Source organism: Ammospiza nelsoni, chromosome 30 (assembly GCF_027579445.1).
Source record: "Ammospiza nelsoni isolate bAmmNel1 chromosome 30, bAmmNel1.pri, whole genome shotgun sequence".
NCBI classification, from domain to species: Eukaryota; Metazoa; Chordata; class Aves; order Passeriformes; family Passerellidae; genus Ammospiza; species Ammospiza nelsoni.
Window position 1 is genome coordinate 3,735,402 of NC_080662.1, and position 13,022 is coordinate 3,748,423.

The window sequence follows — 13,022 nt, forward strand, 5'->3', positions numbered from 1 at the left end:
TAAAGTAGAAGCAAAAAGCCAAACAAGAATATTGATCCCTTTGCTGCCAGGAAGAATGAAGAACAAACTGCTCCAAAATTTGCACTAAGTTTTAATTAAACTGCCTGAGATGCCAGGAGATGAATTAAGCACTGAAGCCTTCCCTACTTTATTCCTTTACATCAAACTCTGTCTCTCAGCAGCTTGAAGCCTCCATGGCATTGTCAGAGCAGGAGAATGGAACTGCGGGAACAATCAGGTGAAATAAGCTAAAAAAGAAAAAAAAAAAAAAAACAAAACCAAAACAAAACAAGGCATTTTTCCACAACTAACTGGCCACTACTTGCCCCTGACATTCTGAGCCACTCTCAGAACTTTGGAGCCGAAGCCATAAATGGCTTTATTGCCATGGAGGATCAAAGTTCCAGTCCTCCCAAGAGCAGGAATTGTTATCTCCACTGCACCTTAATGAACTTTTGGCTCAGACTCAGCACTTCCAGGACCAGGGGCACTTGGATTGCACCAACACCTCCCAAAAATTCATTGTCAGTGGGCACAGAGTGCTCCCACAGCACTGCTGGGTTTGGCTGTGTGCTGTGACAATGTGCCACAGAATGAATCCTGTAAATGGAGCTTTCCCCTCTAGTCCAGGGAGACCTCCCTGGGAAGAACAGCCTGTACTGCACCAAAAAGACATTTTTTTATCATTTTAGCAACTGCTCCAACTGAAACTCTGCAACATCATCACTTTATGAAGGCAACCACGGACTGGCAGCCCAAAAAGCTGTTTAGAAACTTGTATTTATGGGCTGGCTTTATGAGCACAGCTTTGCTGGCAAATGCACCCAAGTCCATGGCAGGATTTCAGGCATCAGCAGTTAAATGCACTGGACCTGAAACATCCCCTCAGCTCCAGCAGCAAGGGGGGAAATGTGTTTACGGTTGTGGGCTGACGTGGTTCTAAGCTTGGTCATGGCTGTGACTTTAATGTCCTGGCAGAAATAGGAGGTTTTTTCTTTAAAAGCAGTAGTTGAGAGAAATATCCTACCAGTCAAGTAAAGTGCAAGTTGAAGAGCAAAAAATATAGATTTCCAATTCAAGTTTGCAGGTAGAAGGGGTGTGCATATTTCAAAGCTGAATGATAAGCATTATACACATGATGATAAAGAATATTATACATTATGCACTGTCACTGTCTCTTGACCAATCTATTTACGCTTTTCTCAGTTCATGAGTGTTTATTTTGCTTTTCCATAACTCCCACTTGCAGTTGCGCTGGCAAAGACAGTCCCTATGCCAGAGGAAGAAGCACCAGAACAATCCAGAACTGGTGTGAAATTCAGCACTGGTCCCACACGCAGCTCTGGGGGAAGTTGGTTCCTGTGATCCCTTGGCCTCTCAGAACAATTAACCCCCGTCTAATCAGCAGGACAGAGCTCAGGCCAAGCTCCAGAAGCACCCAGCAGCTGTGGGTGCCTCTTTAGAGCCTCCAAAAAGGGATTTAATTGTTAAAAAGATGAACTGTGGGACAGTTCCCGAACACCAAGGTGGTGTCAGTCACAAACTCAACACAAGTCACAAAACACTTGGGGAAATATTTCTTTTCAAAGTAAGAGTAAGATAAGGAACATTGACAAGTCTTGTTCATGGCAATGAGATGCCTTTGAAGTCCACAGGATTAATTTCACAGGGAATGACTTCAGCAATAGAGTGGAAATCACCAAAAATAAGAGAAGACAGACCCTGGCTAATATAGATCAAAAAAAAATAAAATAGGAGTATGGAAGCAAGAAGCAGCTCAGCCAAATTTCACATCAAATCAACTGCAGACACAGCAATAAAAGTTGGAAACTAGGTCAGAAATGAAGTGTCATCTGCTGGGAAGATTCAATTCTTTGCTGTTAACAATGCCAAGGGTTTGCTTTTCCCCTTTGGGAATTTTGCTGGCATTGCCATCAGCCAAATTTTAGCCATAAATGATAATAAAGCAGGAGAAATGAGCAAAGCGTTTGCATGCATAGGAAGGAAGGTGTGCAGCTGGAATGGGGGATTGGCTTTTCCAGCCTCTGGAGCCCCTGCAAGGAACCAGAGGCACAAGAGGGGATGTGAGCTCCAAGTCAGAACAGGAATGGTGAGGGAAAGCAAGGAGCAAGTTGAGACAAATATGGATTTTGCCCTAATTTGACACGATGCAAACTCCCAGCACTGAGCAGGGCTTTGATCCCAGACTGAGGAGAGAGCTCTGCAGGTGCCTGCAATGGACAGGGAGCCAGGAGCTGATGGCCCAGCGCCCCAGGTGATGCCTCAAGTTTCAGCATTTCTATTTTCCAGATCCTGCCCTGCCTTAGTGCATCACTCTGAACTCCACAGAGAGTGCTGGTTACTGGCTTCACATTCTGGGCACACAGAACAACCCCTCCAGGCCTGACATCCAGGAACACTCAGCTGCCTCAGGCCCCAAAAATCATCAACAAAGTGAACTGGGGGTAAATGGCTTCATTACCTGGAGCTGTAAGTGGACAATTAACCCCTGAAATGTAAATGAACCAAACTCATATTTGCCTGAAAAACTCATGACCAATGTGCACCTTGGAGGCTGCTGACTGCCCAAGGTGTAGCTACCTTTAAGGCCTTTAATATTATTTATTATTATTAAATATCTATTAATTTGTTAGTAATTCTCTTTAATTATTATATCATTAATATTTATTAATTTGCTGTTATTTATATTTATTTATTATCTTATTAATAAATATTTATTAATGTATTAATAACTATTTATAATCCTATTTATAAATAAATATGTATTATATCATTAATGAATATTTATTATTATATCATTAATAAATATTTATTAATTAATCGATAATTTTAATTATTATATCATTAACAAATATTAATATTAAATAAATATTTATTAATTTGCTATTATTCATCCTTAATTTATATTATTATCAATAATAATAATAATAATAATAATAATAATAATAATAATAATAATAATAATAGTTTTTATTACTAATAAATGCCCACTTTATTCTCTAACTCTGTCTAGCCCCTGTTCTAGGCAGCCACTCCAAGGCCTCACAGGAGTCACCACAAATCAAAGCACGGTGAGCAGAGCTGGTCCTGCAGCTCCCTCCCTGCTCCCTCGGTCCCCCAGGGCTGCCAGGCCCTGCTTGGGGTTTGGGAGCTGCTGCCACTCCTGAGCCATGACTGGAACCAGCCACCAATGGGATGTGACAAAGGAAAGACTTCAATGCTTATCCTCAAATAAAGCAGCCTAATCTGTGCTCCTGCCAGCCAGGACAGGTGCCAGGGCTGGGAGAGGGCACCCAAACCTGGCAGGGCAATGCCAGGATAATCTCCCAGCTCCCTCCCCAGTCCCACCACACACACTCTGTGGAACAGCCACACTGCCCCAGAAATGAGGGTCAAGGAACCATGGAGTGTCCTGGGCTGGAAGGGACCCACTGGGATCACTGATCCAACCCAGGCCCTGCACAGACACCCCAGAATCCCACCCTGGGCACCCCTGGCTGTCCAAACCCTGCTGGAGCTGTGGCAGCCTCGGGGCCGTGCCCATTCCCTGGGGAGCCTGGGCACTGCCAGCACCTCTGGGGGAAGAGCCTTTCCCAAAATCCAACCCAAAACCCCCTGGCACAGCTCCAGCTGTTCCCTCAGGACAATGGAATCCCCCCAGCCCTCCCAGTGCATCCAGGTGCAAGCCACCACCTTCCCCAAAATGCAAATTACTCTGCTTTTCACATCTCAGAGCTCTTCCAAGCAAACCTGAGTTAATAATTCCTGATTCTGGAAGCTCAGATTTGTGTATTCACTGAACAATTGGCGCATTTGCAGCTCAGGCTGCACAAGGATGAATAAACACTTCACATCCTGTTGGTTCATAGTCAGAGGGGCCACAAGAACCTGGTGTGCCTGATCCATCATCACTGCAGCCACTGGAAAGCACCTGGCCCAAGGGCAGCACTGCCACCCTGCCCTGCTCTGGGTGAAAGAAAGGGTCAGGAAAAGGGACCCGGCTGCTTGTTTATAATGGATTTATTACAGACTAATTTAGGATTCCACAGACTCCAGGTTCTCTCCCTCCATTAAGGCTCCGGGCCACAAAGTGAGGCACAGCTGATGAGCAATGACAGAATTGCTTTTACAACCCAGGTGTTGGAGGTAAAGTGCAAATCCAGGTTACTGCCAGCAGAAAAAGAAAGTAATTACATTATTGGTTCCTTATGCTCTAAGTTAATAACTTTAAATCAAATAGATAAGAAAAGTTAAAAGTCTTAGGCATTCACTAAGGTGTTCTTTCCCTCAGAGCAGAGTTCTTTGACTGGAAGGAGGCTTTGTGAAAGGATTTCTGCAAATGACAACTCCTTTTGGAGAGAAGCACATGACCAGAATAGGTTATTGTGTTCAGCGTGGCCCAAGAACTGATCAGCTTCCCGTGAAAATGCTCCCTCAGTCTGCCACCAGAGGTGAACCTGTGGCAAGGAGGCTCTGTCAGAGCCAGGCAGGAGATGCTGCCTGTGAGCTGCTCCGTGGTGTTTCTGTCCCTCCCCAAAGCCCATCTGTCACTTGCTTGGGAATTCACGGCCAGGGAAGAGCTGCAAGCTGCTTGTCTCTCACGTTTGCTTCCCTAAAAACTGCAATTCCCAGTTTTGCTCTCCCTGCTGCTGCCACTCCAAACTCAGCCCTCTGCCATCTGTGGGGAAGGGAGCCCTCCCCAGCCTCAACCAGCTCAGGGCAGAATAAACCCAGCAAATCCACTGCAACTCACAATGAATGGGTCTGTAAAACAGAACCCAGGACAGAAACCCTTCTGAAGGGCAGAAATCAGACAAGTGACACTGAATCACACAGCTGACTTCCTGGAATTCCCCACTACACTGCCATGATTCCAGGGTCACGTTTTGAATAAATCCAAGTAGTTCTACAGAAGTTTCCAAAGCAAAGACCACCAATCTGGGTGTTCTTTTGCAGAATCCCAGACTGTTTAGGGGTGGAAGGGAACTCAGGAGTTCATCCAGCCCAAGCCCCTGCCCAGGCAGGGCCAGCTGGAGCAGAGGATACAGGAATCATCCAGGTGGGTTTGGGATGTCTCCAGAGAGGGACATTCCAGGCCCTCCCTGGAGCTGTTCCACGGAACATGGAAAAAGTTCTTCCTCGTGGTGAGGTGGAGGAACTTGTGATTTATTTTATGGCCATGGCTGGGAAGGCTCTGGCACCACCCCGGCACCCTTTGGAGGTGTTTATATGAATTGTGGTGGGATCCCCCCTCAGTCTCTTCTTTTCCTTCTGAACAAAAGCTGTGTTGTTACACTTCATGTGTAACATGTGGGATGTGTCACCAGCCCACACAACCCAGAGCATTCCCCTCCTTGCAGCCACTCCAGCACTGGTACAGTCCCAGCCCAGAAGCCCAAATCTCCCTCTCAAACGCCATCAACCCTCCCAGGTAACCCCAAAGCAGTGAGAGCTGGGCACAGGACACACAGATAAGAAACTCATCAAGCCTGCAAACACCAAAATGACAAAATTACAATGCAGTGAGTCAAAGCCAGGCAGTGCCTCAATAATTCTGGCACTGCCTGTGGATCAACCTTATCAGTCCTGGCTGCAAATGAAACCCCAGAGCTGCAGCAGGACAGCCCCCATGTCACCTGGGCAAAGAAAACACCTTTTTCACCCAGCTGATCACCCAGGACTCACAGGGTACGTCCAGCACACACGTTTTGGGTGGAAACATGCAGGAAGAGGCATTTTTTCCCTCCACCCTGCTTACTCTCAGGCCAGTGCCCTTTGTGGGAGAGGAGCTGTCACAAGGAGCAGCTGGCTGAGGCTAGCACGGAAAACTCACCCCGGAAGGTAATAAATAAAAGGGAAGTCAGAGGCGTGCCTCTGATTCATCTGCTGCCCAAGGCCATTCCAGCTGGGGAACAGCTCAAAGGTGTGCTCAGAAAACACCAGCAGAGCCCATCACCCCACAGGATATGGGTTATCTGATCATCCACCAAAGTTTGGAAGTTACAGATGCCCACAGCAATCTCATGTGCACACTGCCACGGATAAACAGCAAGAAACAAAGTTCAGGGTGTCAGCACTCCACACCCTGCCAGTTACCTGGAGAAACCAGATAAGGCTGTAAAATGTCTCTGCAGCTCCTGCACAGCCACTCTCAAGTGGAGGGGTCACCCAGCTCAATTTGCTGTGAAAATCGTGCAGGGTGAGGTTTTTCACCTTCAAACTCGCAGGCTGAACACCCTCAGGGGAGCCAGGGTGATGAACACTTTGCAAGCACGAAATTAGTAATTTTTCTCACATTGAGAAGTCCAGTGCTGAGCACCAGTGGCACAGAAGATCACTGTTAGTAACATAAATTATCAAAAGCTCGCTTCGTCATAAGTGGCTTCCTGCCAAATGCTCCCTGCCCAGTTCTCACCACCAACCTCAAAACTGTGGGTTTAAAACTCTCAAGCAAAGCGGAATTTTATCAGCAACACCACAGAGTTCTGTTCCTGTTAGACACAAGTGAGCCAGCGCTCAGAAAAATCCTTTTAAACAGGGCACAGAGCCGGAGGTACAAGGTGTCAGTCTGGGAATCATGGATCACAGAATCATGGAATAGTTTGGGTCAGAAGGTCCTTAAAGCTCCTCCAGTTTCACTTCTGCCGTGGGCAGGGACACCTTCCACTATCTCAGGTTGCCCAAGCCCGTCCAGCCTGGCCTGAGACATTTCCACTCAAGCTCTCCCCATCCCTCACCCTAAATCAAGATTTCCAGCCGCTGGCAAAGACATCACCCACAGCCCTCAATCTGCCCATGACACCCTCTATCCTTTCCCAAGCACATCTCCTTCCAGGCACACCAGCAGGCAAATTTTTTCTGCTGTGCTAGAGCTTTTTTTAGTGTAAAACATGCTGGAGAGGCAAAATGATAAAAGTCAGCCCTGAACTTTGAGGGATTCCTGGAAGCCAGCGCTGGACACACACCCCGAGGGATTCGGGGAGCGAGCACTGCCGGACCGGGACCGGAGCCCGAGAGGGACGGGAGAGAAAGGAAAGGAAGGAGAGAAGGAAAAGGAGGGAAAGGGACGGGATGGAAGAGAAGGGATGGGACGAAGTGGGAGAGAAGGTACGGAACAGAGGGAATGGGATGGGAAGGGGCGCACAGGTCCGGGGCATCCCGGCGGGCATCACTCACCGACCCCGTACTTCTCGCGTTTGGTGGGGATCCAGCGGGCCATGCCGGCGGCTCCGGGGGGTTCGGGGGTCCCGGGGTTCCCTCAGCGCCGCGCCTCGGCCGCCGCAGCCCCGCGCTGGAGCCGCGGGCCGGGCGCCCCGGGCATCTGAGCCATGCCCCGCTCCTGGCCCGCTCCCGGCCCCGCTCCTGCCGCCCACAGCCGGTCCCAAACACGCTCCACGAACTCCCCGCACACGCCCAAGTTCGCAGCCTCCCCGGCGCGCCGAGAGAGGAGAGGGCGGGCAGAGCGCGGCGGGACGAGGAGGAGGAGGAGGAGGAAGAGAAAGAGGAGGAGGAAGAAGAGAAGGAGGCGGCTCTCCCCGCCCCCGGCATCACCTGCCCCGCACGGCCCCGCCCCGGCACCGGGACTTGGCCGGAGCGCTCGGGACTGGGCCGGGACTGGGTTCGGTATCGCTGCCTCAGGGGGTGGGTGTGAGCGAGCAGAAATGGCCCCGCTGGCGCTGGGAATGAGGGGATTCAGCCAGAGCCTGGGGGTCAGCGAGAAGTTGGACATGTGGGAAAGGCTAGGGATCAGGGAGAGGCTGGACATGAGGGAAAGGTTGGGGATCAGGGAGAGCCTGGGGATCAGGGAGAGGTTGGGGATCAGGGAGAGGTTGGGGATCAGGGAGGGGTTGGGGATCAGGGAAAGGTTGGATTTTGGGAAAGGCTCTTCCCCCAGAGGGTGCTGGCACTGCCCAGGCTCCCCAGGGAATGGGCACAGCCCCGAGGCTGCCAGAGCTCCAGGAGAGTTTGGACACCGCTGCCAGGAGTGCCCAGGATGGGATTTTGGGGGGTCTGTGCAGGACCAGGAGCTGGATCAGTGATCCCACATGTCCTTTCCAGCTCAGGATATTCTGGGGTTCTACAGAATCACAGCATGGTTTGGGTGGGAAGGGACCTTCGTGCCCATCTCATCCCAACCCCTTCCACCAGCCCAGGCTGCTCCAAGGCTGCTGTGCTTTCAGAGTAACTCATTAATAGCTAAGAAAACAACGAGGTTACTGGAAAAGCACTCCAGGCATCTGGGAAATGTCACAGGGCCACACTTGACAGGAGACTCGATGTTCTAGAGATTGACTCGGCGCTCGGTGACGCCAAGCCCCACTCCAGGGCCAGGAGCTGCCACTCCAGCAAGGGCTTGGAGGTGAAGCACCTCCAGTGGGGACACGGGGAGCAGCTGGGTCCTGCAAGGCCAGAGCAGGGCTGGCTGCATCCTGCAGGTGTGTGGGCTGGGCTGGCAAAGTCTTGGTACAGGGATGCTCAGTAACACATAGAGAGGTGTTAAATCACATTGTTCACCCAGCCTTAGGGCCAAACTGAGGAGATCCAGGTTCTTCCCATCTCTGCGGGGCTGTAGTAACTGGATGTGGTGTGTATTAGTGCCTGTGGAGCCCATGGATTCATGGAATGGTGGGGCTGGAGGGAACTTTAATCTTATCTCCTTCCAGCCCCCTGCCATGGACAGGACACCTCTGCCTCATGAAAGAGAGCAATGATTATTCAGAGTATTTTAACACCTGACCGCTCTTTAATTGCATTAAAGCACAAAGATCTGGAGAGATCATCACATTTTTGATCATTTTACACTGCAAGTGAGAGGCAGCAGGGTAGAGTTATTGCTCAGCTCTCGGGATGCCCTGGGCAGATCACTTTGGGTCTCTGATCCCAGCCTGGTGTGTTCAGGAAGAGTTTTCCATACTCTCTCCTCTCTCACCTGTGTTTCCAGTAAGTTCAGTTTTCCTTTCTCTTCACTGGCGCCTGGAAGGGGCAGAGCAGCATAAATAAGAATTAATGATCAGCAATTTGCTCTAACAAATGAACCCAAACAAAAGCCAAAAGCTGCACTCAGAACACTCAATATCACACTTAGGCACAGTCCCAGTGCACAGAGCCCTGCTTTTTGTAGCAGTGGTGCTGATGTGGCACCCCCAGGACAGAGCTGGGTTTGTCACACACACACAGTGTTACTCACCCAGGATGTGCAGTCCTGTCACACCCAGGGTGCAGCAGGCAGCCAAATGGGGGAAATGAATTTACAGAAAACTGTGGAAACCCAGGGCACCACAGGGAATATTTCTGTGGCTGCTCTGGGGCACCCTGACCCCCAGAGGAGCTCTGACTTTGCCCCTCACTCATGGAGAAAGTTTCCTGGACTTCAAGATGGACTGGAATACACAAAAGTGTGAAATAGATTATAGACAGCAGTGTAGGTGAATCACTGGGTGAGAAATTGAGGTTTTGGGGTTTTTAGTGTGTTGTGGATGGAAGCACAGGGTTTTGTCCTGGGTTTCTTCTTCATTCTTCTTCTTCCTTCTTCTCCATGGCTTTGGGTGGCATTTTGTAACTGGGCAGAAAAATCTGCATTGCAGCTCTTTGGGATCAGTTATTGGGTTAAAAGGGAAATAATCTAGGTGTCCTTCCTTAATTGAATAGTTCAGTCTTAACAGACCTTGTACCAAGAGATTGTTGGCCATTTTTGTGGTGCTTTCCCAGTGTACTGAGCCTGGTGTGGACAGCGTGCAAACCTTTAGATAAGATAATAATAAACAAGAACATGAAGACCAAAAAAATCCAGTGCATCTCTTTCCTGACACAAAACAGCTCCAGGAGGGTCTCTCCCAACAGGGGAGCCCCTGGGAGGACCGAGCCTGAGGCTCAGAGGTCAAAAAACCGACAGAAAATTCATAACCCTGTTTATAGAAAATTCATAACCCTGACCCAAACCCTGCCCTGAAATGATGTTTGGGTCTTGTCCAAGGGCTGCTGCTGGGGAGATGCTCCAGGGGCTCAAGGTGCTCCTGAGAACTGCAGCAGCACCTGAGGCCTCAGCACAGTGTGGAGGGAGGCACAGATGGAAAAGGAGACGAGATTTGCAAGCTGGAGCAACTCAACTGATTTGTTATTTATAAAACACCAACTCAGCACAGCCAGCCTCGCTCAGACGTTGTTCTGGCACATAAACCCCTTGTTCTCATGCAGAAAGAGCTGCAGTTCCTCTGGTTGAGGATTGAGTGGGGTTTCCCTGGAGCTGGGGGCTCACAGGGAGGCCCTCCTGGTGGGTGGGGTGTCCCAGTTGTGGGAACAGAAAATATTCATGGCTTTGGCAAATCCTGAAAGATTCAGCCAGGCTTTATAGATGGGAACTTCATATTGCAAAGGGCTGTGAGGCCTTCATGTGAAGAGCACTGTCACTGGGATGTCAAGACAATTAATTGTGATTTTCTAGGTGTGATTTTGGACCACCTGGATTTCAAACTATTCCCTGCTAGGATTGGGATGTGGCTTTTCTGTGGCCTTTTTGAGCAGTGTATGGCTACAAGAGAAGCAGAGGAGAATGGGGTTTTGGGTCACTCTGCATTCCCTTCTATCCTAGGAATGCTCCATCCATCACCCTCCAGGGCTGATGGTTAAATCTTGTAAAGTTTCAGTGCTTTGAATGGAATATTCCTTGCTGAAGTTCAAGGTGCCCTCTGTGTGCTAACACCCAAAATCAGTTAAAATGTTTTTTCTCAGCAGAGCAAAACGAGCTGTTTCTTTCCTTAGAAAGGCAGTTTTATTTATTTCTTTATTTCTTTTATTTTACTTGGCCTGGGCACTGATTTCTGCAGCACAAGCCCCCAAAAAAGAGGAGAAACAGCTCCATGAGAGGTGTCCTGTAGGGAACAGGAGGGGGACTGAGGAACCTGCTGAGATCTGGGCCAGATCATTGAAGAAGAAAAGTTTTCATGGAGACACCAACTCTTTTTCAAGGCCTGCTGAATTCTGGCTGCCAATTTTCTGCTCAGGAGTGGAACTGCCAGCCCAGGCCCTGATTTTACTGTAAGATTCCTGATTTTGAGATAAGCTGCCTGAGCTGTGCCAGTGTTTTCCCAGCCCAGGTGAAACAAATTCTTGGCAGCAAATGAAAACCAGAGCAAAGCATGAAAGGCAGGCAAGTAGCAACTGGAGCGCTGGTTTTACCCAGATGGGGAACTTGGGGAATGCTCCATCAAATATCAGGATTTGCAAATGTCAGGGAGCGAGCTCAGCTCTCACTGAAAGCTGGAGGAGTTCAGAAAGTCTTTTATTTCATTTTTTATCACCAAATCCATGTTTTCCTGCTCATTTTCTCTGTTGCTTCACAGGGCCATTGGTGGGCAGCCTGTTCTACTCTGCCCCCAGCAGGAGCAGGATCAATAATTAAATTCTAATTGAGGCTGCAGCAGAAATGAGCTCCCAGCCCCATCAAACCCCCGATTCTGAGGGACAGATCAGAGCTGGGAGAATTTGGGCGTCTGAGGTTCACCCACATTTTTAGTGCTCTACAAAAGTCATGTTACTCCTGGGCCCTTTACAGCTGAAAGAGCAGCACATTTGCAAACGACCAGGCTGCAAAAGCAGAACCTTCCTCTACATTTCTAAACGTCTCTAAGTTTTATTATATGAAGTTAAAGTCATTAAATGAAGCCTGTTCTTACAGAGACTTTCCTGAAATCCTCTCCTTTTTTTTGTGGCACAACTGAAGTTTAAGAAATGGAATTCTGGTGCCCTCCTGTGTCCAAATCAAAACTACAGCAGTTAAAGTGTTACTACAGCTAAAAGGATGGGAAAAGAAAGAAAAAAATGTTGGGCTTTTTTCTGGGATAATGCTTAAAAACTCTCCTAGATCAGTCTGTATCTTCTCTGTGCATGTACAAACAGCAAAGAGGGCCCTTGAATAAACCAGGTTATATTTTAGCAAGAGAAAGGACATGGAAACTGGAGGAAAAAAATAAAGTAATGAAGCCAAGAAAAAGCCTCATACAACAAAAGCCATCTGTTCATTAATGTAATAAGTCAGTCTGTCTGGAAGATCAATGAGCAGGTCTGGTAAGAATTGAACTCTTGATTTTCAGTCCCCAGCAGAAAGCATGCAGAAAAAGCAGCAGAGTGGGGTGGATAATTAAATATGCAAAAAACCCACAAAAAGGAGGAAATCAGTGGGTTTATCCATCTGCCTGAACATATTTTAGCATGGAACAATGTTTAAGATATTGTCTGACAATCCCATTGCCCAGACACCTTCTGTCTGAATATTCCACTGCACATTTTGGTACCCAGTTGTCTGATAATGTTGATTTTGTCCCTTGGTTTGCATTTTGCCCTCTTGGCAGTTCATTTTGTATTCTGTTCAGGTGTCAGGTGTATTTCTAAACATTTTTTCAGCAAAACCACTCTTCACCTGCCACCAACTCCTGTGGCTGCAGCCATGCTCTGAGAAGGGGCAGAGTTCATTAATTAAACTGAATTTACAAGCACCAGAACCCAGCTCTGATGGAGCCAAGGTGTGACAAACTTGTTCCCATCTGCAGCTGGACAGGGGAGAGAAAAATTGTTGTTTTGTCCAGTAAAGAAATTATTTCTTTCCATCCCTGCAGGAAGGTGAAACACCCTGAACTGGGTTTGCAGGAGACAGGAACCTTGCAGCAGTGCTGTGGGTTACACTGTCCTCTGCCTGTTCCTCAGCTGGAAATAGGATTTGTGCTCCTGAAAAATTGTTGCTTTTGTATAAAACCAGCAAACATTGCAGGATTTGGACAGGAGATTTCCTGGGGACAGATCTGTAAAGGCGTTTAGGTGCTTCATGATGCTGAAAGGTGCCTGTAGGAGTCCAAAAGTGCCTCTGACTCCTTTCAGTCCAGGAGCAGTGAATTCCCCAGGAGTCACTCAGGTTTGGGTTTGTTAGTGTCAGAGTCAGTAATGACCTGGCTTTGCACTCCCAGCTCAAAGCCAGGAGCTGCAGAGACCCTGGAACAGAACCACTCAGG

General features: G+C 48.4%; 1 protein-coding gene across 1 annotated transcript in view; it reads right to left on the reverse strand.

Moving 5' to 3' along the window:
• DOCK5 (dedicator of cytokinesis 5) overlaps positions 1-7,390 on the reverse strand; it is a 79,379-nt gene extending 71,989 nt beyond the window's left edge. Inside the window, exon 1 of the mRNA XM_059490684.1 lies at positions 7,198-7,390. Coding sequence (XP_059346667.1) covers positions 7,198-7,240 — 43 coding nt within the window. The 5' untranslated portion in view covers positions 7,241-7,390. The remainder of the gene's footprint in view (positions 1-7,197) is intronic.
• Positions 7,391-13,022: the final 5,632 nt, after the last annotated feature.